The sequence below is a fragment of the Gadus morhua genome, chromosome 16 (genome assembly GCF_902167405.1).
Source record: "Gadus morhua chromosome 16, gadMor3.0, whole genome shotgun sequence".
Classification (NCBI taxonomy): domain Eukaryota; kingdom Metazoa; phylum Chordata; class Actinopteri; order Gadiformes; family Gadidae; genus Gadus; species Gadus morhua.
Window position 1 is genome coordinate 17,298,275 of NC_044063.1, and position 24,882 is coordinate 17,323,156.

The following is a 24,882-nucleotide window of genomic DNA, read 5'->3' on the forward strand; positions in this document are numbered from 1 at the left end:
TATTACTGAGTTGTGGCTATTAAGAAACTAAAAGGTTAATGTGTGCCAGTAAAGCTATTACTCGTGTGTGTGTGTGTGTGTGTGTGTGTGTGTGTGTGTGTGTGTGTGTGTGTGTGTGTGTGTGTGTGTGTGTGTGTGTGTGTGTGTGTGTGTGTGTGTGTGTGTGTGTGTGTGTGTGTGTGTGTGTGTGTTTACACACACACAGTGTGTGTGTGAGTGTTTACTTGGCTTAATCCTGCCTGCTTAAGGCTTTGTACACCTTTCATATATTTGACATTTTCATTAGTCAAACCTCACTTCTACCTGCTGTCCACTCATGGCCAATATCACTCCTCACTTTGCACATTCTGCTGCCCTTCTGTGTCCCCTAGGAGCAGCCGCTGGTCGCTAAACCCCCCAGTAGCAGTACTTTAAACTGGCTGAGCACTCCCTCGACCAGCGGCCAGGCCAAGTCTGTAGCGCCCTTCGACGGAGTGCATCGCATCAGAGTGGATTTCAAGAGGGACCATGACGTGGAGAAGGTGTGGGAGGCTGGCGGCCTCAGCCTGCTGACTTCTGTGCCTGTCACACCTAGGGTGCTTTGCTTCCTGTGTGCCAGCAGCGGCAATGTGGAGGTGAGAAGAGAAACACTTCTCTCCAATGTGTTCAATTTGCTTCATCAACCGGCTCCACAATTCCTTTGTGGTGTGTGTGTGTGTGTGTGTGTGTGTGTGTGTGTGTGTGTGTGTGTGTGTGTGTGTGTGTGTGTGTGTGTGTGTGTGTGTGTGTGTGTGTGTGTGTGTGTGTGTGTGTGTGTGTGTGTGTGGGGGGGGTTGATGGCTGGTTTAAGTAGCTTCACCTGGCCCGGGTCAGACTGAATAGACCCTGGTGCTGGGTGAGGCTGAACACCTTTTGGTGCTTTTGGCAATCAAAGGCTTACAAGATAAACAAGCCGTCCTAACTCACACTCGGGGAGATCTCTGACATGGCAGCATGCAACACCTGGTCTGCATATAATATCGCTCCAACTCTATAATAAACCGGATTACATCATCAACTGGTTTGCTTGTGTGGGAGGACCCCAGTAAGGCCACCTGTGCAGCATTTGACCTCTAGCTCATGCCACATAGTTGGCTGCCTCATTGCACTTATGTGGTGTGAGGCTGAGTTCAACTGCTGCACTCTGACTGTTGATATGTTTGGTGGCTGTTAGGTCATTTTACGCCTTAATGGACAGGAGAGTGGTGGGAGACCGTCAGGAAGTAGGTTGAAATAGAAAGGGGATGACATGTAGCATAGGCCCTCAGGCAGGAGTCAAACCTGGGTCGTCTAATGTGGTCAGCGCAAAAGTGAGGTTGAACTGTTGGGCTGCTACCAACCTGACTGTGGTTCTTGTTCCCTTCCCAGTTTGTGTTCTGCCAGGTATGCTGCGAACCCTTCCATCTCTTTTGCCTGGGGGAGAAAGAGCGTCCCCTTAAGGAGCAGTGGGAGAACTGGTGCTGTCGGCGCTGCCGCTTCTGCCAGGTGTGCGGACGGCAGCCTCACAAGTCCAAGGTAAGGGTGTGTGTGTGTGTGTGTGTGTGTGTGTGTGTGTGTGTGTGTGTGTTCGCCCTGCACCGATCCCACCTCTCTTGCAAAAGATTAAAATTATGGATTCCATTACATGTTTTATTCATGCACCCATGTGGGGAGGGATAATGTATAGAGGGACGGTGCCGGACTTTGTTGAAATTTCCGACCTCCAAATCTGAATAAAGCCGTTTTCAGTGGTAAACACTGCAACATTATTGACTTGGGGCTTACTAATCCGTTTAATGAGCTGTTGCTAAAGCTAGGGAAGCCAAGCTAATAACTTCTTGTCAATAACGTGGAATAATTGCTATCTATTCATCAAGGGACGGACATAAAACATTTTATTTGACCTCCTTAAATCAAGTTATTTTGTTCAGGGGTATATTAACTGGAAACCAATCACTTAGTTTTACTTGGCATTGCGTCGACTGAAAGACATCATATAAAATAAAGGCCTGCGTCTTGTTATTTCAACTCATAAAACGGTATTATGCTGTGCTCAAATATTTAATTTAAACGGTGCGTCTGCGGTGCCTCATATAGCGACTGCCCAAGACCACACTCAGGCATGCTCAGTCTGTCGCCGCATAGTAATGCAGTGGACTCAGAAGTGTTTGAACCCCTCGTCCCATCTCACTTCCTCAGCAGCAGCAGCTGCTGGAGTGCGACGAGTGCCGTAACAGCTATCACCCTGACTGCCTGGACCCCCGGCACCCCACCAAGCCCACCAAGAAGAAGAGAGTCTGGGTACGGACTCGCTTATCTTCAGCTGGCGCCCTCACAGATGGATGTGGTCCAGTGTGGGCTGTAGCCTGATGTCTTGTTACTCGACTTGTATTTTTTGTTCTGATATAAACCACGTTGCTACAAAGGGGTTTCCTTGACCAGGAATTTGATCAGTCGACTTGGATTATTCACGCCAGACCCATTGTCGACTGATCGTCGAGACGTGTTATATTTTGTTATATATGTGGCTGAATGATTTTTGAGACATGGTTAATGGTTTCGAAATGCTGCCAAACATTTTTTTTTTTTCATGACATTGTGTATCCTCCTAGACTAACCGTCTATAGAATGTTTTCTACTTTAAAATGATTGGATAGTGCCTCTTCCTTTACACAAAGGGGTTATCAAACAAACGATAACAACATTTATTGAAAGCAAAACGTAATGCGGCAAATTGCAAACAAAATCACCATCAAACCTCTTGAGTTATGCAAGGTCACGCTGAATGTCCTGAGACAAAAATCTTGTGAACTTTGCAAACAACTTTTTTATAGACGTCAACATAGTGTCTCCTGCTTAAAGATTTAAATCATTGAAGGTCAAGGTCACACCTATATACACGTTCATTAATGCAACGCTTCAATTGATTGGATTGAATAGGTCAGAAACGGTAGATATAGTAGAAATAGGTCTTGGAAACAAATTTATATTGTGATTGACTATACACTATGACCACAATTTACCATCTTCTTCACTATGTCCGCCTCCCACCATGTATTAATGGCTGTGCTGTCTGGTTTCTAGGTGTGCACCAAGTGTGTGCACTGCAAGAGCTGCGGCGCCACCAAACCAGGGAAGTCCTTCGATGCCCAGTGGTCACATGACTTCTCCATGTGCCATGACTGTGCCAAGCTCTTTGCTAAAGGTGAGATCAGATGTGCGGAAGTCCTCAAGTACCGCATTTGAAACTAGCAGAAGTTAGTGGCTAGCACGGCCAGCAGCCCTGGTGGGAGGGCCTCTCACTTCCTGTAATGGGTCATGGATGCACGGGCGGCTGGCTGCATTGGTTGACAAGTCGTTTCCGTTTAGAGGTTTTTACTGTCATATTTTCTCTGGATCTACTGACTTAACTTTATCCCTGACAGCGCTGTTTACCCCCGTTTTTCATTATTTTGATGCGTAAACACGGGGGACTAGGGACGTTTCCGAATGCTGTAATGTAGGGCACCGAGATTATTTTGAGAATGAAATGCATATATTTGTACGAATTCTGCATGGGCTTCTGCTGCAGACATTTGTGTCTACAGTCCTCTGAATCCTAAAGTCGTATTTCTGTCTGCGAGGGTGTTGTAGCCCATCCACATCCCAAGCGTATGGTACCACCGTTTGTTCTCATTGACCGAATCCCGTAAAAAAACAAAAACTTAACCGAACCCCTGCTGTGATCCCGTCTCCCTCCAGGGAACTTCTGTCCACTGTGTGACAAGTGCTACGACGACGACGACTACGACAGCAAGATGATGCAGTGCGCCCGCTGCGAGCACTGGGTCCACGCCAAGTGCGAGAACCTCACAGGTTTGTGCGTCCATCTGTCCTTCTGTCCGTCTGTCCGTGTGTTTGCGTCCCTGCCTGTGGGCGATACCCCGAACGCGACTATTAACGGGCTCGTCGCCTTCTGCCTCCTCCCGTCCCCCCCCTCCAGACGAGCTGTACGAGCTGGTGTCCAAGCTGCCGGAGAGCCTGCCGTACACCTGCTCCACCTGCTGCAAGGAGCGCCAGCCGGCGGCGTGGAGGACGGCCCTGGAGGAGAAGCTGCAGGGCTGCGTGCGCCACGTCCTGACGGCGCTGCTCAACTCACGCACGTCCACACACGTGCTGCGCTACAGACAAGTGAGAAGGGGACGCTGGTGTTGTTGTTATGGGTATTATTAGTACGAGCTCCGCGCCCGTAGCATGTCTGTCCCACGTAGACAGACGATGGCGAGTAATGCACTGCCGGAAGAATATACATTTATAGGTTCATTCAATTTAGCAACGTCCTTTAAACCTCTTCTTTGCTTTTAAAGAATGATGCATCCGATGTCTTATTATTTTCTCCTTCTCCACCATTGCTTATTAATTGCATAAAACTGTGGTCGGGTTTTGTTTGTGAGCAATCTAGTACCAAAGCTGACAGCAACATCCACATTACTCTTTCAAAATGTGCCGAGCGTGCATTCACGGCCACACATGGACCGTTCTAAGTCAACCTCCCATTGTTCCAGGCGGCGAAGCCTCCGGAGTTGAACCCGGAGACGGAGGAGAGCCTCCCGTCCCGGCGCTCCCCCGAGGGTCCTGACCCCCCGGTCCTGACCGAGGCGACACCCTCCGTCCCCAGCGACTCCCCTCCGGACCTGGAGTCTGTGGAGAGGAAACTGGACCAGGGCCGCTACAAGTCAGTGGTGAGTGTGTGGCCCCCGTCATCGGACCTCTGGCGTCCGCTCTCCGGGCCGGGTACATTTCTAATACCAGGAGGTGGAGTTATGAGGGCTGCTGTCATAATGTACACAAAACTAGCGTTGCTGTTGCTGTTTGTGCAGCTTTTCCGCTTTCCATCATCAGGCATGTTTTTGTGGCATTTCCCTTGTGTATTCTCAGTTCCGTTAAATCCATCCTGTTATTGTGGATAAACGATGTAGCAAAACTTTCAGATGTTGTTCAACTTATTTCCTGCAATAGCCTGGGTTTAGCTCAGAGAGCAGTGAACAACTCATCATAAAAGATGGAGGCAGGAACAGAGTCCAAGTCAAGTGGGTTTCAATATAAAATCGAGGGTGACCTTATTGGTTCACTGTCCTTGGAGTCTGTCCGTGCATGCGAGCTGGCGTGCGCGCGTACTTGCAAAGGCCAGATGAAGACGCTGTCCTTCACGGTGTGCCTTGTTCTTCCTCTGCAGCTGGAGTTCAGCGATGACATTGTGAGAGTCCTCCAGGCAGCTATGAACAGTGATGGCGGACAGCCAGAGAGCCGCAAGGCCAACAGTATGGTCAAGTCCTTCTTCATCCAGGTAGGAGAAAGCCCACTATAAATATGCAGAAACGGATTGAATTTATGTATGTGCTCTGTTTTATAGGGAGACTCTGCTGTTCATTATCTATTACTTGATATTCCAGAATGTCATTAATACAAACACATTGTACAGTTATAAACGTATATATTTTTCTGTGGTATAAATAAAGCTTATTTTCGGACTTGAATGGAGGCACACCAAATTGGTTTTGCAAGATGCTGATGTGCAAATATATAACCCTAATGTTTCTGTTGCAGCAAATGGAACGAGTCTTCCCATGGTTTAAAGTCAAGGAGTCCAGCTTCTGGGAAGCACAGAAAGTCTCTGCCAAGTGAGTTTTACTACCACCATAATCATTTAAATGAATGGCCTACACTCCACAATAAATAGTGCAGCAGAGAGCAGATGGTGCATTCGGTGAATGTAAAACAAATGCTAATATTTGTTGATCTTCTGGTGGGAGCACAATGCTCCCACCAGCTAAGGTTTCATCTGGTAGCAGCAGTTTGTGCTCAATTCTTTGTCCCAGATCATTCCGTCAGAAGCTCAGCACTGCTGTCATTCAGACAGTCAATTTCACCGCGACTGACCCGTTTCTGGTTACCGTCCCAGTGGAACCCCCCCCCCCCCCCCCCCCCCCAAAAAAAAAGAACCTTTTAACTTCTTGGAATAAAACACTTGACTTTGGTTCGAGGTGACCAATTTACTTCTGGGATTTCACGCTCAATCTTCCTTATCTCTGAACCATGACCAGGGATAAAGAGCCACTTATATCCCAGAGTCAAGCTGCAGCACCCAATTAGATGGGACAAAACCTCTGTGTAGCAGGGGCCTGTGGGGTCAATGCAGCAATGGACAATCAGTCAGATGATAAGGTGGGTTCATGGCGTCTCCACACCCTTTGCAACCCCAATATAATCACAAGGTCACTCCTTAGTCATGCTAGTAGGGTGGACGGGAGATTTCCGTGACTCTTCCACATTTTGTTCTGAAGTAACTGAAGATTTGAGGGCTAATTGGGCTGCATATTTATCAATGATTGCTTCTTTAACTGACTGTCTGAACTCCCAAAGATGTTACATTTGCTGACTCTTCTGGACAAAAAAATGCCTGAATGTTTAGTACCAGTGATGAATATGGCAACTAAACTGACGCTATGGCCCAATGTGAGGGAGGTCCACTGTAAGGGAGGTCGGTCACTCAACGTGGTGGGGTGTTGGCAGCTAGTTAGGGGTCCAAGCCAACAGGTTGGATCCCTATTGTTTTTGTAAGGATTTCTATACTACCTCCCCGTGAAAGTGGAACCACAGCCCAAACCGTAAATGGTGCACACGCGCCAATTGCATGACTCGATCCAGAATCGGCACCGCTACTCAGATAACAAAATCCAGACACGCCGGTCCCTAGGTGGCGCTATACCAAGGAATACGCGTTTGGGGCTATAACTCCCACACCGAACCTCCCACAGTCAAAAACTTGTACGCACATATTCACTGGAGTCTGCTGCATCTTTTGACCTAGGCCACGCCCATTTGCGTCAATGAATATTTTTCACTAAATCGCGAAAACCGCAAAAATGTTTTTTCGCTACTCCTCCCACATTTCTCGACCAATTGACACAAAACTTTGCACACGGCATCTTCAGACCTACACGAAAAGAATTGATCCGACCTTCGACGACGAAACGGTAGCGTTTTGAATATTGGTTTATTAGACGTGGAAAATCCAAAATCCCAAAAAATTCAAAATTACACATCGGATCGACTCCAAGTTTTACACACATGTTGGTGCTAACCTTAATGTCGTACGATAAAAATTTCGGGAAATTTCGCCATTAGGGGGCGCCATAAACGAGGAAATTGTATATCTTCTACAAAATTTCGCCGCGAAAACGCTACACTGACTTCTCGCTACTCCTACCACAGTCAAATCCTTTGTATCCACAGGTTCAGGGTAGCGTTTTGAACACATGCTTCGCGTTGTGCCGGCGAAACGCACATTTCTTGTCGCGTTGTGCCGGCGAAATGCACACTTCTTGGACCCCTGCATAACTGCTTGCAGTTCTAGTTCTCATTGAAGTCTTAGTCAAACGTAAACGTCAAATTAACTTGGCCGTGTTTCACTGTGATGGTGCTCTCCCCTTGGCTGGAAAACAGTGTATGGCAGTATGGCTTGCCCTCTACTGCTTAAGTCATCGCATTAAATTTATGATGATAGTTATTGCGTAGCAGACCTTCCTTTGAGGATGTGCTATTGTAATTTTGTGCATTGCAGTTAATATCACAGTACATTGATCTCGCACACGTAGGCATACACACACAAACCACGCAGCACATTTGGCTATTGGGTTTCCCAGTCTGTCTATCGGCCTTGACTCTAGGCAATATGGGAGGCATTCCCAACAGTCTCACATTTCATGTCCTGCACCAATAATCCAATCGGTGTGGTCCGATTTGTGGTTTTCTTGTCTATTTACACCTGATTGTTAATTAAATGATTGACTCTCCAGCTTATTCATTGCTGATAACGTTTTTTTTCAAACATCGGAGATTCACAGCCAATTATTTACGTTCAGAATGGTTAAAAAGAAACGGATGAAGAAGGGTGCCCAATTCTGCGGCCTGATTTTCTTCAAATTTAGTGTTTATTGGTTATTGAAAGGTCAATAGCTTACTAGAAGTACTGTTCAACTGTAAAACACCAAAACAATTTTTTTTAAACCACAGTACTCTCTGGCATCTTTGTATCAGAGCCAAAAACAGGCCGGTACTTGATACCAACACACCCCCTGAGCTTTGAATACAGATGGGCTGTATATTCTGATATTCCATCATTACATGGATCTAACACAACTCAAACCGCCTTCTTACCGGTCTTTTGTTCTACTTTGTAGGCCTACGGTTAGACGGGAACACTGTCTATTCTGTTGTTTACAGAGTCTAACGCAACCGTTTTGTAACGGCCACACAAGCAGCTGCCTGTTCCGGTGATCTAGTCTGGCTATTGCCAGACCAAGCTCAATCTACGTGTGAGCTTGGTCTGGCAATAGCCAGACTAGATCACCGGAAGCTGCTGTCATTTTCTTCAGCACAAGAGGCTTGATCAACGGGCCCAGTTCAACTGACTCTGTACGCGACTGGCTGCTTGCTGTCGCTTCCCTGTCATTATTGTGTTAAACCAGCCAATAGCGCACCAAGGGGAAAAGCCAGCTTGGTGATTGGCTCCCGCAAAAACGTATTGGAAGCAGAAAGAAATGAATTGCTCTTCTCCAGACCCTTGTGCAGGGCCAAGGGCCAGGTCTTGTGCAGCCCAAATCACTGGCAGAATGGGCGGGGCTACCCAGTCCACCGGTGAGCCTGTACTAAACGCCCTCCTCTCCCCCTCTCAGCGGAGGCCTCCTCCCCAACGCCGTGCTGCCTCCGTCCCTGGACCATAACTACGCCCAGTGGCAGGAGCGAGAGGGCCTCTCCCTCTTCGAGCACCCTCTCCTCAGCAAGAAGATCATTCCAGCCCCTCGCCCCAGGACCCCCGGAGAGCCGGACTCCCCCACGTCCACCGCACCACTGCCCCTATCCCTACCCCCGCCACCTCCGCTGCTCCCCGGTACGGCCGGCCTCCACCCCTCTCCCACACACCCACACACACACAGGCCATCCGGTGTTGTCTGGTGTGTAATGAGTCTTGTGTCGTGACTCACCTCTTCCTCTCTCCCTCCAGACCGCGACGAGGGCCCGGAGCGCCCACCCCCCCTGGGCGTCAGCGATAACCGCCTGTGCATTCTGTGTCTCAAGTACGGGGACGAAAACACCAATGTGAGCAGAGACGCCGACCCCACACACGCACGCACGCACGCACGGACACGCACACACGCACACGCCTGCTTTAGTGGTTATGCTTAGCAATGGCGAACATGCTGACGGGGGCCATGTCCCTCTGTGCGTTGCAGGAGGGGGGCAGGCTGCTGTACATCGGGCAGAACGAGTGGACACACGTCAACTGCGCCCTGTGGTCCGCCGAGGTCTTTGAGGACGACGACGGCTCCCTGAAGAACGTCCACATGGCTGTCCTCCGAGGGAAACACCTGGTAAGAAATGGTGTTGTTCTCTCTATAGGTTACCATGTACCATCTTAGCCATATTAGAGGCTTCTATCTAAAGCGACTAGCGGAAACATGTCCTCAGGGAACGTTGGGGGGGGGGGGGGGGGGGGGGGTTAGTCATCGGGGGACCTCAGGGTTTGAGTCCTGACTCGGCTGGGGGTCCGACACCGTAATCACCAGGCATCAAGGATCCACGTTGGGAGATGGACTAGACGTATGAACTGCATGTGTGTGTGTGTGTGTGCGGTCTGTGTTTCAGCGCTGTGAGAAGTGTCAGCGGCCAGGAGCCACGGTGGGCTGCTGCCTGACCTCGTGCTCCAGCTATTACCACTTCATGTGTGCACGTCAGTGTCACTGTGTCTTCCTGGAGGACAAGAAGGTCTACTGCCCCAGGCACAGGGACCTCATCAAGGGCGAGGTGAAGGATTTGAATGTTATAATATATTGTGAGACTTCCAATGTGTAACACGGCCACTCGTTCAGTTGTAAGATGCAGGGGTTTGTGCATTGCTTAACATTTTGTATCAATTATTTTTCAGGTGGTGTCAGGTTTTGAGGTGACACGCAGGATCCTTGTGGACTTGGAGGGGATTAGTCTGAGGAGGAAGTGGCTGGCGGGCCTGGAGCCTGAGAATGTCCACATGATGATCGGTAGGTTTACCACCTTGGTGCTGTAGTGTTTACCTTTTGCGCTCTACTATCCCTCCCAGGATGCTGATTCAAATCCATGTCGTTACAGGCTCCATGACCATCGAGTGCCTGGGGATACTTACTGAATTTTCAGACTGCAAGCGCAAGCTCTTCCCCATTGAGTACCAGTGAGTTTTACGCAATAAAATTTTACACCTGAGCTGTTAATTATCACTCAACATGGAGCGCTATAATTACAACTTTAAATCTACAAGTCTATTCTATTGAATGTAGTAATGGCTAATTAATTATACCAACTCAAAGTGTTCTTTATTGCCCCTCCTCTTTCCAAGGTGTTCGAGAGTGTATTGGAGCACTCTGGATGCTCGGAAGCGTTGCGTGTATACCTGTAGGATCCTTGTATGTCGCCCCCCGGTGGCAGAGTCTGCGTTCAAAAGCATGATGGCTCCTGGAGACAACCGCACTATAGCTCACTGCCCACCTTCATCCTCAGGTAGTTGCAGCTTTGCGGTCACATGGCTCTTTTTCTATCTTTTTAAGTGCACACTACATTTAGTTCAAACGGCTGATACAATAGCAGGAGACAACGTCCCTAAACTGCACATTAAAGAGATTGTGTGTTATTTCTGCTCACCGATAAAGACTTTCCAGATCCATTTGACTCGCCAAGGCGCTCAGAGGCCCTTTCCCCAACGAACACTCCCAAACTCAGAGTTTATACCAGGAACAGACACCCCAGCTACCCCCCTTGCCAGCGTTCACCATGCCCCAAACCCATGTCCAGTCCAGGTACATCCAACATATCCCTCAGCTCTTATCCTTACCGACATATATCTGCTAGCACTATTGTCTTTTGGCAATTTCAAAGCGTTCTTTCTTTTTGATTCAAAGTCGGTTGTCCTTCAGTTAAAACGAAAAAAGTCATAACTAGTAATCATGTTGCATAACCTCACATTTTGTGTGTTTTTCAGATTCTGCTCGGTGCCAAAGCAGAGAGCCCCTACCGAGCTCTGGCGTGCAAAACATGGGCTCGCGGAGACACAGCACCCCTTCCCTCTCTCCTCCAGCCAACAGACAGAGAGGGGTGACCTCCCCTCCAACACCCCCGTCACGACCCCTCACCTCACCCCCTCCACTCATACCCTCACCTGCCAGAGACCCAGAGAAGATCAGAAGCTCCGGTAAGGATTCCACCTTGAGGGAAGGGGAGAGGACTCGAATGTACTCCACAGAACGAACCAGACCACCGCCACCACCACCACCAACCCCACAATCACAATCATCTTCAAGAGATCCAGGCGCCAGGGACATGGACAAGGTCAGAAGCTCATGCCGGGAACAGACCTCAAAGGACTCTGACAAGTACAGAATTCCTAGAGACATGGGCCAGAATGATGCTGATAAGGGAAGGCTGACCTCCAAAGAGCCAGACAAAGGGAGTCCACTAAACAAAGACACTGGGCTGAAGGAGACGGAGAGGGGACGAGTCCTTGGTAGAGAGCCGAGCCTCAGAGACTCTGAGAAGGGAAGAGGGGCCAGCAAAGATCCCAGCAGTAAAGACGCAGACGAGGACAAGCCCATTTCCACAGATCAAAGCTATAGGGACACTGAAAGAAACAAGTCAAGCAGAGATTCAGGGCTCAGGGACCCTGACAAGCATAAACGATATGGCAGGGATACAGAAAGAGTCAAGGACCCAGGCCAAGAGAAAAGCAGACCTTCCAGTCGAGACTCTGAAAGGGGTAGACCGCCCTCAAGAGACTCCCCCAACTACAGAAGCACAGAGAGAAGCAAAGTACCGGTGAAAGATGGAAGAAGCAGCAGTCAGTCTAAAGTTGGAGGGGAAATTAGGGGCGCCAGGCTGACTCCTGCTGGTACAGGCCAGTCCTCTCCTCCAGTTGGGACCGCTGTTCTCACAGGACAACAAAAGGGTTGTAACCTCAAGACTGCAGACAAGCAGGGCAAACCTGTTGGCACATTTATCAGCAACAGCAACCAGCCTCGGGACAAGCTCATGACGGGGAAGGAAACGGGAGTCGGGACCGGGCCTTCCATACCGACCCCTCTGTACAATGATTCTGCTTTGGGAAAATCTGGCTCCCCACAGCCAGCCCTGCAGAAGGGTGGGACACGGAAGTCACAAGACTACTCTTCAGGGCCTGCCCCCACTGCAGCAATGAAACCACTGTGGTCTTCTAGGTCTCCGGTGGAGGAGGACATCAGCCAACGTGGCCCCTCCCACATCGTGGCCCCAGCTTCCAAAGACAAGAACTCAAAAGGTAGAACGTCGGGGAGCAAAGAGGTGTTCCAGGATCATGACCGTGAGAAGGCTCTGCCCATTGGTAACAACAAAGCCTCACCCCTGAATCATAATTCTAAAACTACCACAAGCACTGTAAACAACACGCCCGCACAAACCCCAAGCCCTTGCAACAGCAGTAGCAGCAAAGCTCCAACCCTGGGAAACAGTGCCAAGGTCCATGGTAAGGTTGAGGAGGAGATGGAGGGCCATGGAGTAGACCGATCCTCAAAGAGCAGGGAGGGCTTCCCTTCTGATCGTAAGAACAGTCCCACCGTGGAGAGCCTACAACAGCCACAGGCCAGTTTATCTGCAGAGAGGGGGGTGAAGACCTTTACCCCATGTTACTCAAAAACGACAGGCAACCAGCTTTCATTGTCATCCAGGGACAAAAAAAGACCACCCAAAGCGCCCCATTCAACCCCACTCAAGACCGACGTCAACACCGACCCTAACGGAACCAGTGCTAGCAGCACCGCCTCCTGCTGCTCCACCACCAACACCACCTCCACCATCTCTTCCTCGGGCCCGGCCGCCCGCCACTCCCCCCGCTCGGCCGTCTTCTCCTCTGCGTCCGCCAGCAGCAGCGACGGCTCAGAGTCCGACTCCCAGACCCAGCCGGAGGACGGGGAGCGCCGCAAAGAGCTCGCCGACCTCCGCCACCACCATCACCTCCACCACCACCGTCACCACGGCCTCCTGCCGCACGGCCCTGAGGACGAGGGGCATGGGCCGGAGGACGACGACCCGGAGGGCCGGGGCCTCGACGACAAGCACCACGAGGACGACAGCGACGGCTCGGGCTCGGCCAAGCGCCGCTACCCTCGCCGCAGCGCCCGCGCACGCTCAAACATGTTCTTCGGCCTCACGCCGTTCTACGGCGTCCGCTCGTACGGCGAGGAGGACCTCCCGTTCTACGGCAGCGCAGACGGGGCGGGGCCGGTGGGCGTGGCCAAGAGGAGGAGCGGGGGCAGCCGGAGGTCCGCCGAGGGACAGGTGGACGGAGCAGACGACAGGAGCACCACCTCCTCCTCGGGGGAGAGCGGGGATGAAGAGGAAGGTATGATGAAGCACCGGGACAAGGACGCGTACTACTACAACTTCACCCGGACCATCATAAACCCCAGCGGGGGCTTGCCTTCGATCGAGGGGCTGGACCGCTGTCTGGGAAGGAGCTCCCAGCTGCAGAGGTTCCTGAAGGATGAGGAGGAACTGCAGGCACAAGACAACTCCGGAGACGACGCACTGAGTCAAATGTGAGTATGACATGAATAATGTTAATATTTTTTTATAAGATGTACTCTTGTCTAAATATGGCTAGAATTGAATTTGTCTGTTTGTTTAACAGAAGCTTGAGCAAGCAGCAAATCGGTCAGCTGGACGGAGTGGACGACGGCTCAGAGAGCGACGCCAGCACCTGTCCCACCACCACCGCCACAACCACCACCGCCACAACCACCTCAGCCACTTCCAGCTCGCACAGAAACACTGGCAAAAGAAAGGGCCGCGAGAGGCATGCTGAGAAACTGGAGTCCCATGACACAAGCAAGGAGGCGGACAACGGTGGAGCAGCAGCAGCAGCAGCAGCAGCAGCAGCAGGGGGTGGAGGTGGAGGTGGAGGAGGAGGAGGAGGTGGAAGCAACAACAGGGAGGGCAGAAAGAATCAGAAAGATAATAGTCTTCCTCTTGGAGGTGGGGTCAAATCCCAAAGCCAGGGTCAAGATCCCCTTGACAACCAGCTTTCCCTTAGCACTGAGCTCCTCAAGTCAGATTCCGACAACAATAACAGCGACGACTGTGGCAACATCCTGCCGTCCGACATCATGGAGTTTGTCCTCAACACTCCCTCCATGTCCATGCAGGCTTTGGGCCAACAACCCGAGCCCTCCTCCTCAGAGCTCTTAGGCTACGTCGACGTTGACGTAAATCGGCGCAAGGACATCCTGTTCGATGACTTCTCCCAGCCTCTCGCCAGCGGTGACGGTGGCAGCGCCGTTGAGAGCGGTGTGAGCAGCTCAATATCTGTAGAAGAGCCCTACGGTCTTCCTCTGGCGTTACCCTCCGACCTCTCTGTCCTGACCACCCGCCCCTCTGTCAGCAGCGGCCAAAACCACACCGCTGGAAGTCTCATCTCAGAAACCGCAGACCGCACAATGCTGGGCTTGGCTGCCGACCCAGAAGCCATTAGTGGGGAGAAGAGTGCTGAGAAGAAGAGAAAGGGGTCCAGTGTGTCGCCATCGCAGAACCAGCATGACGGCAAAGCGCTGTCCACGAGGGATACTCCGCTGGCAGAAGAGCACGACACTCCTGAACAGTTCATTCCCAGCCCTGCTCTTGGCCAAGTGGTGGAGTCCCCGGGGACCCAGGACCTAGCTAGAAACTCTGCTACCCCGGGTCTACCTAGCTCCCCCTCTTTGCCTCATCAAGGCCAGACATACATCACTGCCTCCTCCTCGGCTTCAGCGGGCAGCCCTGGCCCGATCCACGGCCCAGGCCCTTCCCAGGCTCAGGTGGCCGGTCCAGCCGTCCTTAAACAAGGCCCTGAAAAGCTAATCTTGGTCAACCAACAGTTCCAGCCGCTATACGTTCTCCAGACTCTTCCAAATGGTGTCCCCCAAAAGATCAGTGCCACGGGAGTGATGGACACCAGCACCTCCGCAGTATTGAGCTCAATGACCCTAACCACTGGGCTTAATACTGGGCTTTCCTCAGCTTCTACAATCTTCCCGGCAGGGGGAAAAGTCTTGGGCACCATGTCCCACCACCCACAGATCCACACCTTCACAGGAACGCAGACAGGCTTTCAGACTGGCATCCCCAGCACAACCTCAGGGCTCCTCATTGGAGTGTCATCCAAGCCCCACGACCAGTCCCAGATTCTTGTGTCAGACGCTGGCCGGCCTCGTGAATTGGGTCCTTTAGTGTCTAGCCCCTCTTCCATGGCCTCTTCCCCAGCTTTGTTGGCCTCTGCACATGGCAAGAAGCGACCGATTTCCCGTCTGCAGCCAAGAAAGACCAAAAAGCTAGCTCGGTCCCGCGGTCAGCCAACTCTGGCACCATCTGAAGTGGGCACTCCAAACATGACCCTTATCAACCTGTCCGGCTCTCAAATCACTGCTGGCATTCCTGGTCCACCCGGAGGACTAGTTGAGTTCACCACCTCCCAACGCAAGGTCCCCAACATCATCAAGAGGCCCAAACAAGGCGGGGTTATGTACTTTGAGCCTATCCTTCAGCACAGAATGCCCATTTCTGCTGGTGGCCAGGCTGGTATGCGTCATGACTCCACTCACCTCTTGCCCTGCACAGTCTCTAGTCTTAACTCCAATCAGTCTGTGTTAAATGTTGTGTCGGTTGCTCCCAGTGGAGCGACTGGCCTTATCGCTCCAGGATCTGTGTCTCTCACGACCCCGGTCCTCGGTGCCACCGAGCTCACCGGGTCGATCGGCAACCTCCTCTTTAAGGCCGGGCCCCACGGCCTGGGCTTGTCTGATCAGCCCATGGTGCTTCAGCCAGCAGGAGGAACCCCCCTGATGTCCCACATGGGCTCCACTGTCCAGACCTGCATTGCCAGTAGCATCTGTGTCCTGCCCACCCCGCAGACGTTCAGCATGGCCGTCACACAACCGGGGGAGAAGGACAGCGTTGTCGGTCAGCTGCAGCACCTACACCGTCTACCCCACCACAGAGCCCAGACCATGGAGACCAGTCAGAACACCGGCACCCTAGCCTGTGTGACCCGAGCCCCGGGACAAGTCACCACAGTGGGGTCATCTAAGGGCATGGTCGGGGTGTTCACTCACACCAAGGCTCCCGGACACTCTCCGGGCTCCAGATCTACTACCATGGAACAAATTCAGCGCTCCAACGCTGTTGCATCGTCCACACTCAACGTCTGTGGAGCGGGGAAAGGCAAGCAGAAGGCCAAGAGAAGCAGGCAGAGCCCCGACAAATCTAGTGGGAAGAAACTCAAGACCTTGCAGAAGAAGGAGCCGTACAACAACCCCGAAAGACGACCATCCGCAAACCTGGGGTGAGACATGTGAATTGATTGAAGGATGGAAGATTGATAGAAATATAGGCTATGTTATCTTCTTCTATTTCTAAGAGCCACTTGCGGCATCCCAAGTTAGTGTGTGAGGAAAGTATGTAGCAAACCAGTTTCCTTGTTTTGGTAATGGAACAGACCCAAAGGCTATCTTGAACGATGCTTGTAATAGAGTCCTGTAATATTTATTGGATGGAATGCTAAATGTTTTGTGACCAAATATGTGTTTTCTGTAGATCCAGAGAGTTTAGTTCATCTGGGCCTATGGACACGGCAACACCCACAGAAAAGCCACCCAACAAGAGGTAGGTTTTCTGCCAACACCCCAACGGATGCACAAATCCAGTCCTCATGCAGTTCTCCGATGCTCACCCAATTTGGTCTTCCTTGTTGTCTCCAGTGTCCCCGATCCAAAGTCTTCTGAAACATGTGCCCTGACGGGGAGAGCCGTGGAGAAGGACAAGGCCCCGGGGGGGGGCTCTGGGGCCCCGGGCCCCCCCCTGGTGGCCTCGCTGCCAGAGCAGGAAGGCGATGCAGAGGACTCTGTCCTAGACAGTAAGCCTAAGAAGGGCATCATCTTTGAAATCCGCAGTGAGGACGGCTTCCACATCCGCTGTGAGAGTATCGAAGGTGAGAGGAAAACACTGCAAAGTACTTAACAATTTAGCCCCTTTTTAATAATCAGCCTAATGCTACCATTGTTATACAATGTGTCTCGACTGTCTCTCGAGGGAATAAAAACGGTCTACAACAGCCAGACCGCTTTGTACTACAATGCCTTCATGGTGTGTGTGTGTGTGTGTGTGTGTGTGTGTAACGGATGTTCTGTCTGCCCTCTCAATACAGAGGCTTGGAAATCCCTGACTGATAAAGTACAGCAAGCTCGCTCCGACGCCCGACTCAAAGAGCTGTCTTTCGAAGGTGAGCTTCATTAATCATTATCATCATCCTCATTAGCACGTGTATGATTTATTATTCCTAACTCCTTTTTAAAACACCAACAACCTGGTGAGTCATTGAAGATCCATGCTCACATCTACGCGTGTGTGTCCCTGCTCCGGCCCCAGGCGTCAACGGTCTGAGGATGCTGGGCGTGGTGCACGAGGCGGTGGTCTTCCTGCTGGAGCAGCTCTGCGGCGCCAGACACTGCCGCAGCTACCGCTTCCGCTTCCACAAGCCCGGGGACACCACCGCGCCCCCGGCCAACCCCCACGGGGCGGCGCGCGCAGAGACCCACCACAGGTAGGGAGCCCCTGCCCGGACGGGCCCATACTGTAGCCGGAGGAGCGTTGGTTCCCGACCCTGGTACCGAGTCTTCATCAGCCCCTCTTCAGTGGGAGCCATTTACTGAACATTCCCTATTCCGTGTTTGATTCACTTCGGGGTAGGAGTAGAAGATGTCAAGGTTTACATGAATGCCATCAGGTATAAATGAAGAATTCTGTTTAAGGAGGTATTGATGCAAATAAAGTCTCTATAAAATGAACAGTCAGATGACAATTATGGAATTTATGGCAGTCTTGCCAAGCAGATACTTTCTTGTCCACCTCTTTTGTGTACTGTCCTATCGTTCCTGCTAACATTGGTGTTTGTGTGTTCTTGTGTTTTGAACCTGCTCCTTTTGGGTGACTGACTGGTTGTTGCAACTAGGAGGTCTGCATTCGACGTGTTCAACTTCCTGGCCTCCAAACACCGCCAGCCACCTCAGCACCGGCCACAGGAAGAGGAAGAGGATCTCACGATGGCCAGGTGGGCTCCCTCAGCATCCTGTCCTTCTTTAATGTTCAGTTTGGTTTGTTGTAATATATTTTGACAAGGCATTGAAGAGCACTGGTCACCAACCTGAATGTGTCCCTCTATGTTGTGGTGTTGCAGGCGTCTGTCCTTGGAGCTCCCCCTGGCCGTTAGGTTCAGCCAGCTTAAAACAACATCCAAGGAGACCGTTGGGGTTTACAGGTAAGGAGAAAAGAGATCTTCCTCACTTGAACGGAAACAGAGGAACCTATAGGACATATCTTAATATAACAGACAGAACTGCAGTATTTCTTTCTGTTAAAGGTACAATATCATCACCCTCTTAATGGCCTTAGTGACTTAGGCCGTAATGGCCTAAGTCACTTTTTTGCCAAAATGGTTTTCTTGCCTAAATCAGCCCTTTGTTATGCTGGCCACCTCTGGTAAAATCCCCAACATCCTTAGTTGAACAGATCATGTGATCCTCCCCCTTTAGTGTGGCCTATGTCAAGAGTGTGAATTAGGCCAATTTATTTTGGCTAAGTCACTAGACAGAATGACTTAGGCAATTTTATCATCATTATTTGTATATCAATAATCATCTATTGTCATGACCTTTTGTTTGAAATGATTCATAAATATCATATACTCTATATATATATATATATATATATATATGGTTCAGTTTTTTTTATGTTTTCTCAACAACTTGAAAATATGACTTAGGCCATTACTTTAAGAGGGTGACAATATGCACATATGCACCCCCTCGTTTTCCATACCCCGGCCATCCTCAAATGCAAGGCTCACTTTTTGAGGTTTAATATGAGATCTTTCCATGCAGAGTTGGCGCAATTAACCTAGATCTCTCTGGCCTTAAAGTTGGCATCAACACGGCAGAATTAGTTTTTAGAGCTCAATTAAAAAAAGAATAATAATCATATCGCACCGATTTTAAGTGAATTTCTAACAATCATCCAGCTCAAAAATATCCACATTCACGGGGTGAATGACAATGATCACAAACAACACATTCGACGGCGTGAATAAAAATGCCCTGCAGGTACAATCAATTACGTTTGTCAGTTAGGTCACCTATTATAACCTCATCCCTGCGTGTTTCCCCCCCCAGATCTCCCATCCACGGTCGCGGGCTGTTCTGCAAGAGAACCATTGAGGCCGGAGAGATGGTGATTGAGTACTCCGGGAACGTCATCCGCTCCGTGCTCACAGACAGGCGCGAAAGGTTCTACGAGGGCAAGGTAAGAGAGAGGGAGAGAAACAGATCAATATCTTTTTTGCATTTTTGCAAAATAAAAGTCATATTTGAAGTGAGCAGAAAGAAGACCCTTACATTCTTTAATATCTCCAAGGGACCTTTTGTTTTGTTTGCTTTTCTCCCCCTTACAATATGATTCCAAACATTTTGTAGGTTCCCGCCACAAATATATACCCAAATTTGCACATGTCGGGCTTGGGGCTTTGAAAAGCCTGTTAAGCACAGCAACCTTCACATCGAACAACCTACTTAGCGTTTGTCATTCCTCCCGCTGCAGGGCATGGGCTGCTACATGTTCCGCATCGACGACCACGAGGTGGTGGACGCCACGGTGCACGGCAACGCCGCTCGCTTCATCAACCACGCCTGTGAGCCCAACTGCCACTCGCGCGTGGTCGCCGTGGATGGCAGGAAGCACATCGTCATCCTGGCCTCGCGCCGCGTCCGCCCCGGCGAGGAGCTCACCTACGACTACAAGTTCCCCGTGGAGGACGCCGGCAGCAAGCTGCCCTGCAACTGCGGCGCCAAGAGGTGTCGCAGGTTCCTCAACTGATGATGATGATGATGATTTGGCGCCCGGCCCGGCTTCAGTAAGGGCCCCGGCTGTTAAGGACCCGAGCAGCAGCACTGGCTCCAGAGAGGAGCGTGCCACCAGAAGTGGAGGAAGGAGTTTGTTCCTGATGACTCTTGCCGTTGGTTGAAGGGGCTGTTGGATATGAGCAAGACGACAATGATTGTGCCTCCTTTATGATTAACTTGACATCATTGAAAATCTCAACTTTTCTCTGTAGTGGAATTTATAACAATAGCCCCATTTCTTTCCTTTGCTAATTTGGCCAGTTCTTAATTTCACCAGAAAGGTTGGGCCTCATCAGATAGGATAACCTTACTTTGAACCCCAATGCTGGAGAGCTTAGAGGTTCCAATCGAAAGTCAAACAACAAACCGTGAACGGAAAGGATCGATTTTACACCAAAGTGCAATTGTTGAAGGGCCTTAGGGACTTGGAAAGGAATATTCAGAGTTGTGTGTGTGTGTGTGTGTGTGTGCGTGCGTGTGCGTGTGTGCGCGCGCGTGTCCTGAAGCCTTCAGAGCTGTGGGGATGTGTCACCAATCCCATACCCACCCAGACTCTGGTCTGGAGGAAAAGTCTGTAAATAGCAGGATGCCCAGGAGCATGTCTTGGGAAGCCTGCATGTACAGGTTGCAATAGCAGAGGGGCAATGGTCATAGGAAGAAACTGAGGTAAAGGAGGCACCTCTGAAGAAAAAAAGTGTTAGTTCAGTTTCTTTGTTTTTGTTTTGTTTGCTTTAGAATAACTTACCAGTGTAATTCAGCCAGAGTTTGTTAGTCGGACTAGGTAGCTAGGTAGAGCTGGTTTTAATGTTTGGAAGCTTCTGGCCTTGAGGAAGCTAGGCAGCTGGAGATACTGGTGGACTGACTGCCAAGGGACGAGGGAACCTTAGAGTTGTGCTCAAAGGGGTCCCGTTATGGGTCTAGTCGGTCTCCCCGCTGGGGCCGTCGCCAGGTATTGTTAGACGTAGTACTGCAGGTTCAAGTGTGCTGTCGCTATTAAGCTCAAGTCTTTGGAAGTTAAGGTTATTTTGGATTTCTAATGACGTTCCAAATTACAGCAGCAGAGAGAAACCAAACATCAGCCCCTTGAATTGAATTCCCATCGAGGTATTTTTCCCTTCTTTTTAGCCAATTGTTATAAACTTTAAAAACTTTTTTTATTTGTATGGTATTAAGTCTTTTAAATTTCTTGTTTGTTATCTGTCTTTCTTAATTATGGACAGGGAAATATCATGCTTGCTTTTAAAAAGAAATGTAAATAATGTATATTTTTCTACAGAAAAAAACTAAAAAAGCACTCACTAGTGAATAGCACTTAATGATGGTATTTATATTTTTTAAGAGATTGTATTTATTTTATTGCCATTTTTGTAGGAAATAGAGGTTTACAAACACTAATGCTTGGTCTCTACGTTTTGTATTCTGCTGCCTTTTCGAAGTTGTGTTCTTGTTTTGTTTTTCTTTCCCAAATTGATTTTAATTATTTTTATTGTTTAATTTGTAGCCTGAATGTTTTCTTTAATTCCAAAGACTGCCGTTGGTCTGTGGCTTGGTTCCATTGAGTGCAGTCCACCAGTAGCTCTCTATCCAAGGCCATTTCGGTCGGGGCTGTGTTTTATTCTTTTCTATTCTAATTCTCTATGTTCCAGTTGTAGAGGGCAGTTCTGTTAATATGCACTCGAGAGGGAGACTTTAAATTATTGGTCCGTATTAAATAGGTGAATATCTCCTCTCTCCCGCCTTAATGTCAACACCCAGCGTTACGCTCTGACAACAAGACCAACCTAAAAACAATAATGCTTTTCCCTGGCAGGATAGGCTACACTGGTCAGATCCACATCTGTTCACAACTCAACGGTTTCCTATAGATTGTGGTCCCGTCTGCAGGCCCAGTTTATAATGAAGAGGTGCCTTCATGTTATTGATGCAACGCAAATAAAGAAAAGCATAAGTCATATCTCCAGCCAATTCAAACCACTTTGCACAGTGCATGTACAAGTGAAATCAGTAATTTGTGTTTTGCCTTAGTTGTTTAAAGGGTCTTTTTTTTTTTTCCATGTTTTGCTGGATAAACTAAACCTATTGTTTCTCGGCTGCTGATTTATTTTTATTTTGCTATCCTGGAGCCAACATGCCAACGCGGCCAGTGATCGTTCCCCGTTGGATTTGCATATTTACCTGGTTGACCACAGACCATTACTGGAGTTCAGCCAGCCCCCTCCCTCCTGAGCGTCCCCTCATAGAAACATTACGGACAGAACAGTTACACTTGCAGCAGAAGTGGAGCGTTTCACGTAGAAAGTCAAAACTGTAACGGTCCTTTCTGAGGGCTCCACCTCTGCACGTTTGTTATGATAGAGGCACTGAATTACACATAGGACGATACTTCTCATCCCTCCCGCTTAAGACCAAGCTGTTTTTTTCAACCCCAGCCGTAGGCCCCCCCCCCTAGCAAAGAGGAAAACTTAATGTGGGATAGGTCTTGACGGGGCCTGTGAACGTGGCATTCAGGCCCCTAGTGAAGTGCACTTGACTCCCACTCCCCACGCTGCTAAGGCAGGGGCCGCGGTGTACATCTAGCGGCCGTGCAGTGCATATCAGCCAGGCTGTGGTCCCCCACCGGCCAGGAGCAGTCAACACCAACTCTCACCGGGTGGTGTGAATCATGTTTCTGCATCAGCATTTTGCTTGCTGGGTTCTGCTGCTAAGATACAACAAAAAAACAAAAACCTGAATGTATTATCCTCCTGAGCAACATCTGAGTTGTGGCGATCCCTTCTGTGGGCTCCATTTGTTCCACGGAGAGAGACTTTGTGTTATCTGTGAAACATGGCGGTCTGGGAAGCTATGACATGAACCCGTAGCGGGGAGGCGGCGATGGTTTACGTTTTGTTTGTTTAATTTAACCACTGGGGATGTACTGACATGACGGGTACATCACGACGGCATTTCTACCTACTCGTACCAACCGGTTTTTACTGAATGAGGGAATACGGTCATTCATACGTGTATTTGGGGTGAGGGGGTTGCTAATGCTAAGGGCTCCGTCTGTCCTTGGGTCTCCGCTTCAAACGCTTGACCAGTAAACCAGTAAATAATAACTAGCGACTATAGCATCTGTTTCCGTGTTCCTTAATAAGCAGCTATACAGTAAGTCAACAGCCTCTGTTGCATCCTTGTCTTCATTTTACCACGCCACACCAGTGGCTCTTCACCCACATCATCTGTAATTATACTATATATAACAATGATAATATACAAAATCATGCATAGTAATTTCTTGTGCTTTAGTATCTATACAATATATGGAATGGACAGACAAACTTAGTTACAGTAGCAAATCATCAGATTTATGGTTATTAGCAATGTTTCAATGTACTCTATAATGGTTTTTGTGTTACAGTATACCTGAATGAGACTAACGGTCGTCCATCTTGTATAGTGATATCAGTACCAATTCTCCTGTGTCTGTGAATGCACCTTCAACATGAAAAAGGGGCTTTGCGGATTACATTTCTTACTTAGCTTTTTATTTTTCCGGAAAGGAACAATATTTATGTGATGAGAAATGTAACCGTTAATGTGGTTGTGTACTTCTTGAGGTCAGCCATGTTTGTTTTCTGATTGTTGTAGTGACGGTTCTTTTTTTTTTTTTTTTTTGTCTGTTTTTATTGTACATTTTATTTTTAACAGGGATTTTGAAACTGCTTACTTGATGTGTATAAATGGAGTCTGGTTAGTGGAGACCGACCAGTAAACGTATGAAATCCCAACCAAAATGTTGCTTCATTTTGGAAAACCCTTTGTGTCTCCCTTGCTGACTCCTTCCTCTGAAGCTTTGGTTGTACTTATCATGTACTATTTTTATATATATATTTTATATATATATACATATATATATGATAATACCAAGATGATAATGTTGGTTAAAAAAATACACTTACGTTATTTATTTTGAGCAACGGTCAACAAGCCAAAATTGTTATTTTTGCAATCGACATTTTGGAGCAGTTGAGCGAGTACTAAACATTTGTTTGTATTTTAACTTGTCAGCCTAGGAGGGAATTTGGTGTCACACAGGAAGTGAATATTGGATGATACACAGGCTTGTTTTTAATGCCTTGAATATACCTTTGTCTTATCAACTTCCTCCTGCTCATAATAATAATAATAATAATATGACGGTCTTGTTTATCAGTGTTCTCTCAATACTCATCACAGAAATGAAGGAAATTACAACAGTAAAAAAAAAAAGAAAAACCACAAATAGGGTTGAATGTAAAATTAGGAAGCAAAGTTGTAAATACATGTAAAAAGAAAAGTTTCTAATCATGTTTATTTTCTATGCACTTTTTTATTTAAGTGATAGTTTAAATAATAAACATGTGTCCTTTACTCTTTACCCCTGACTAGTCTGATTTATATGTTTCTTTTCAAAATATTTTCCACGAAAGGAATTGTGTCCACTTCATTTTGCATTCTAGATCTAAACTTCAAAGGGATATGTTCATCTTTCAACACACCATCAGGATCATGTTTACAAATGCATTCTAGTTTTTCACATCACAGGATGTGTGATTTAAGGCCAGTAAAAAGCTTATGTATATGCCCAGTGGTAATGAAACAAACCAACGCTAATAAAGGCTTGGGTATTGTTTTTTTTCTTTTACTAACCAATGTTAAGCAAGAGACTCTTTCTGAACGGAGGACAACAAATGTAAATGTACAGTTCCTCCTCTCTTAGTGTTTTATAGATGAGACCAGCCAATTACAGAACAAGCCTGCAAAGTGCTGATGCCGGTGCTACTAACTGAAAACATGTCTCACTGCCTCAACTCATTTCAATTATTGCCGCCTGGCTCCACAGGGG

The 24,882-nt window shown here is 48.8% G+C and overlaps 1 protein-coding gene across 1 annotated transcript in view; it reads left to right on the forward strand.

Moving 5' to 3' along the window:
• Positions 1–24,414, forward strand: part of kmt2a (lysine (K)-specific methyltransferase 2A) — a 37,679-nt gene extending 13,265 nt beyond the window's left edge. The window contains 27 exon segments of the mRNA XM_030380516.1: positions 372–614; positions 1,387–1,533; positions 2,197–2,298; positions 3,082–3,202; positions 3,739–3,852; positions 3,980–4,167; positions 4,542–4,718; positions 5,213–5,323; positions 5,584–5,657; positions 8,715–8,929; positions 9,044–9,138; positions 9,273–9,410; positions 9,685–9,843; positions 9,965–10,076; positions 10,165–10,243; positions 10,409–10,569; positions 10,719–10,865; positions 11,048–13,631; positions 13,724–16,408; positions 16,660–16,728; positions 16,824–17,053; positions 17,270–17,344; positions 17,491–17,665; positions 18,074–18,172; positions 18,299–18,379; positions 19,290–19,419; positions 19,714–24,414. Coding sequence (XP_030236376.1) covers positions 372–614; positions 1,387–1,533; positions 2,197–2,298; positions 3,082–3,202; positions 3,739–3,852; positions 3,980–4,167; positions 4,542–4,718; positions 5,213–5,323; positions 5,584–5,657; positions 8,715–8,929; positions 9,044–9,138; positions 9,273–9,410; positions 9,685–9,843; positions 9,965–10,076; positions 10,165–10,243; positions 10,409–10,569; positions 10,719–10,865; positions 11,048–13,631; positions 13,724–16,408; positions 16,660–16,728; positions 16,824–17,053; positions 17,270–17,344; positions 17,491–17,665; positions 18,074–18,172; positions 18,299–18,379; positions 19,290–19,419; positions 19,714–19,989 — 8,787 coding nt within the window. The 3' untranslated portion in view covers positions 19,990–24,414.
• Positions 24,415–24,882: the final 468 nt, after the last annotated feature.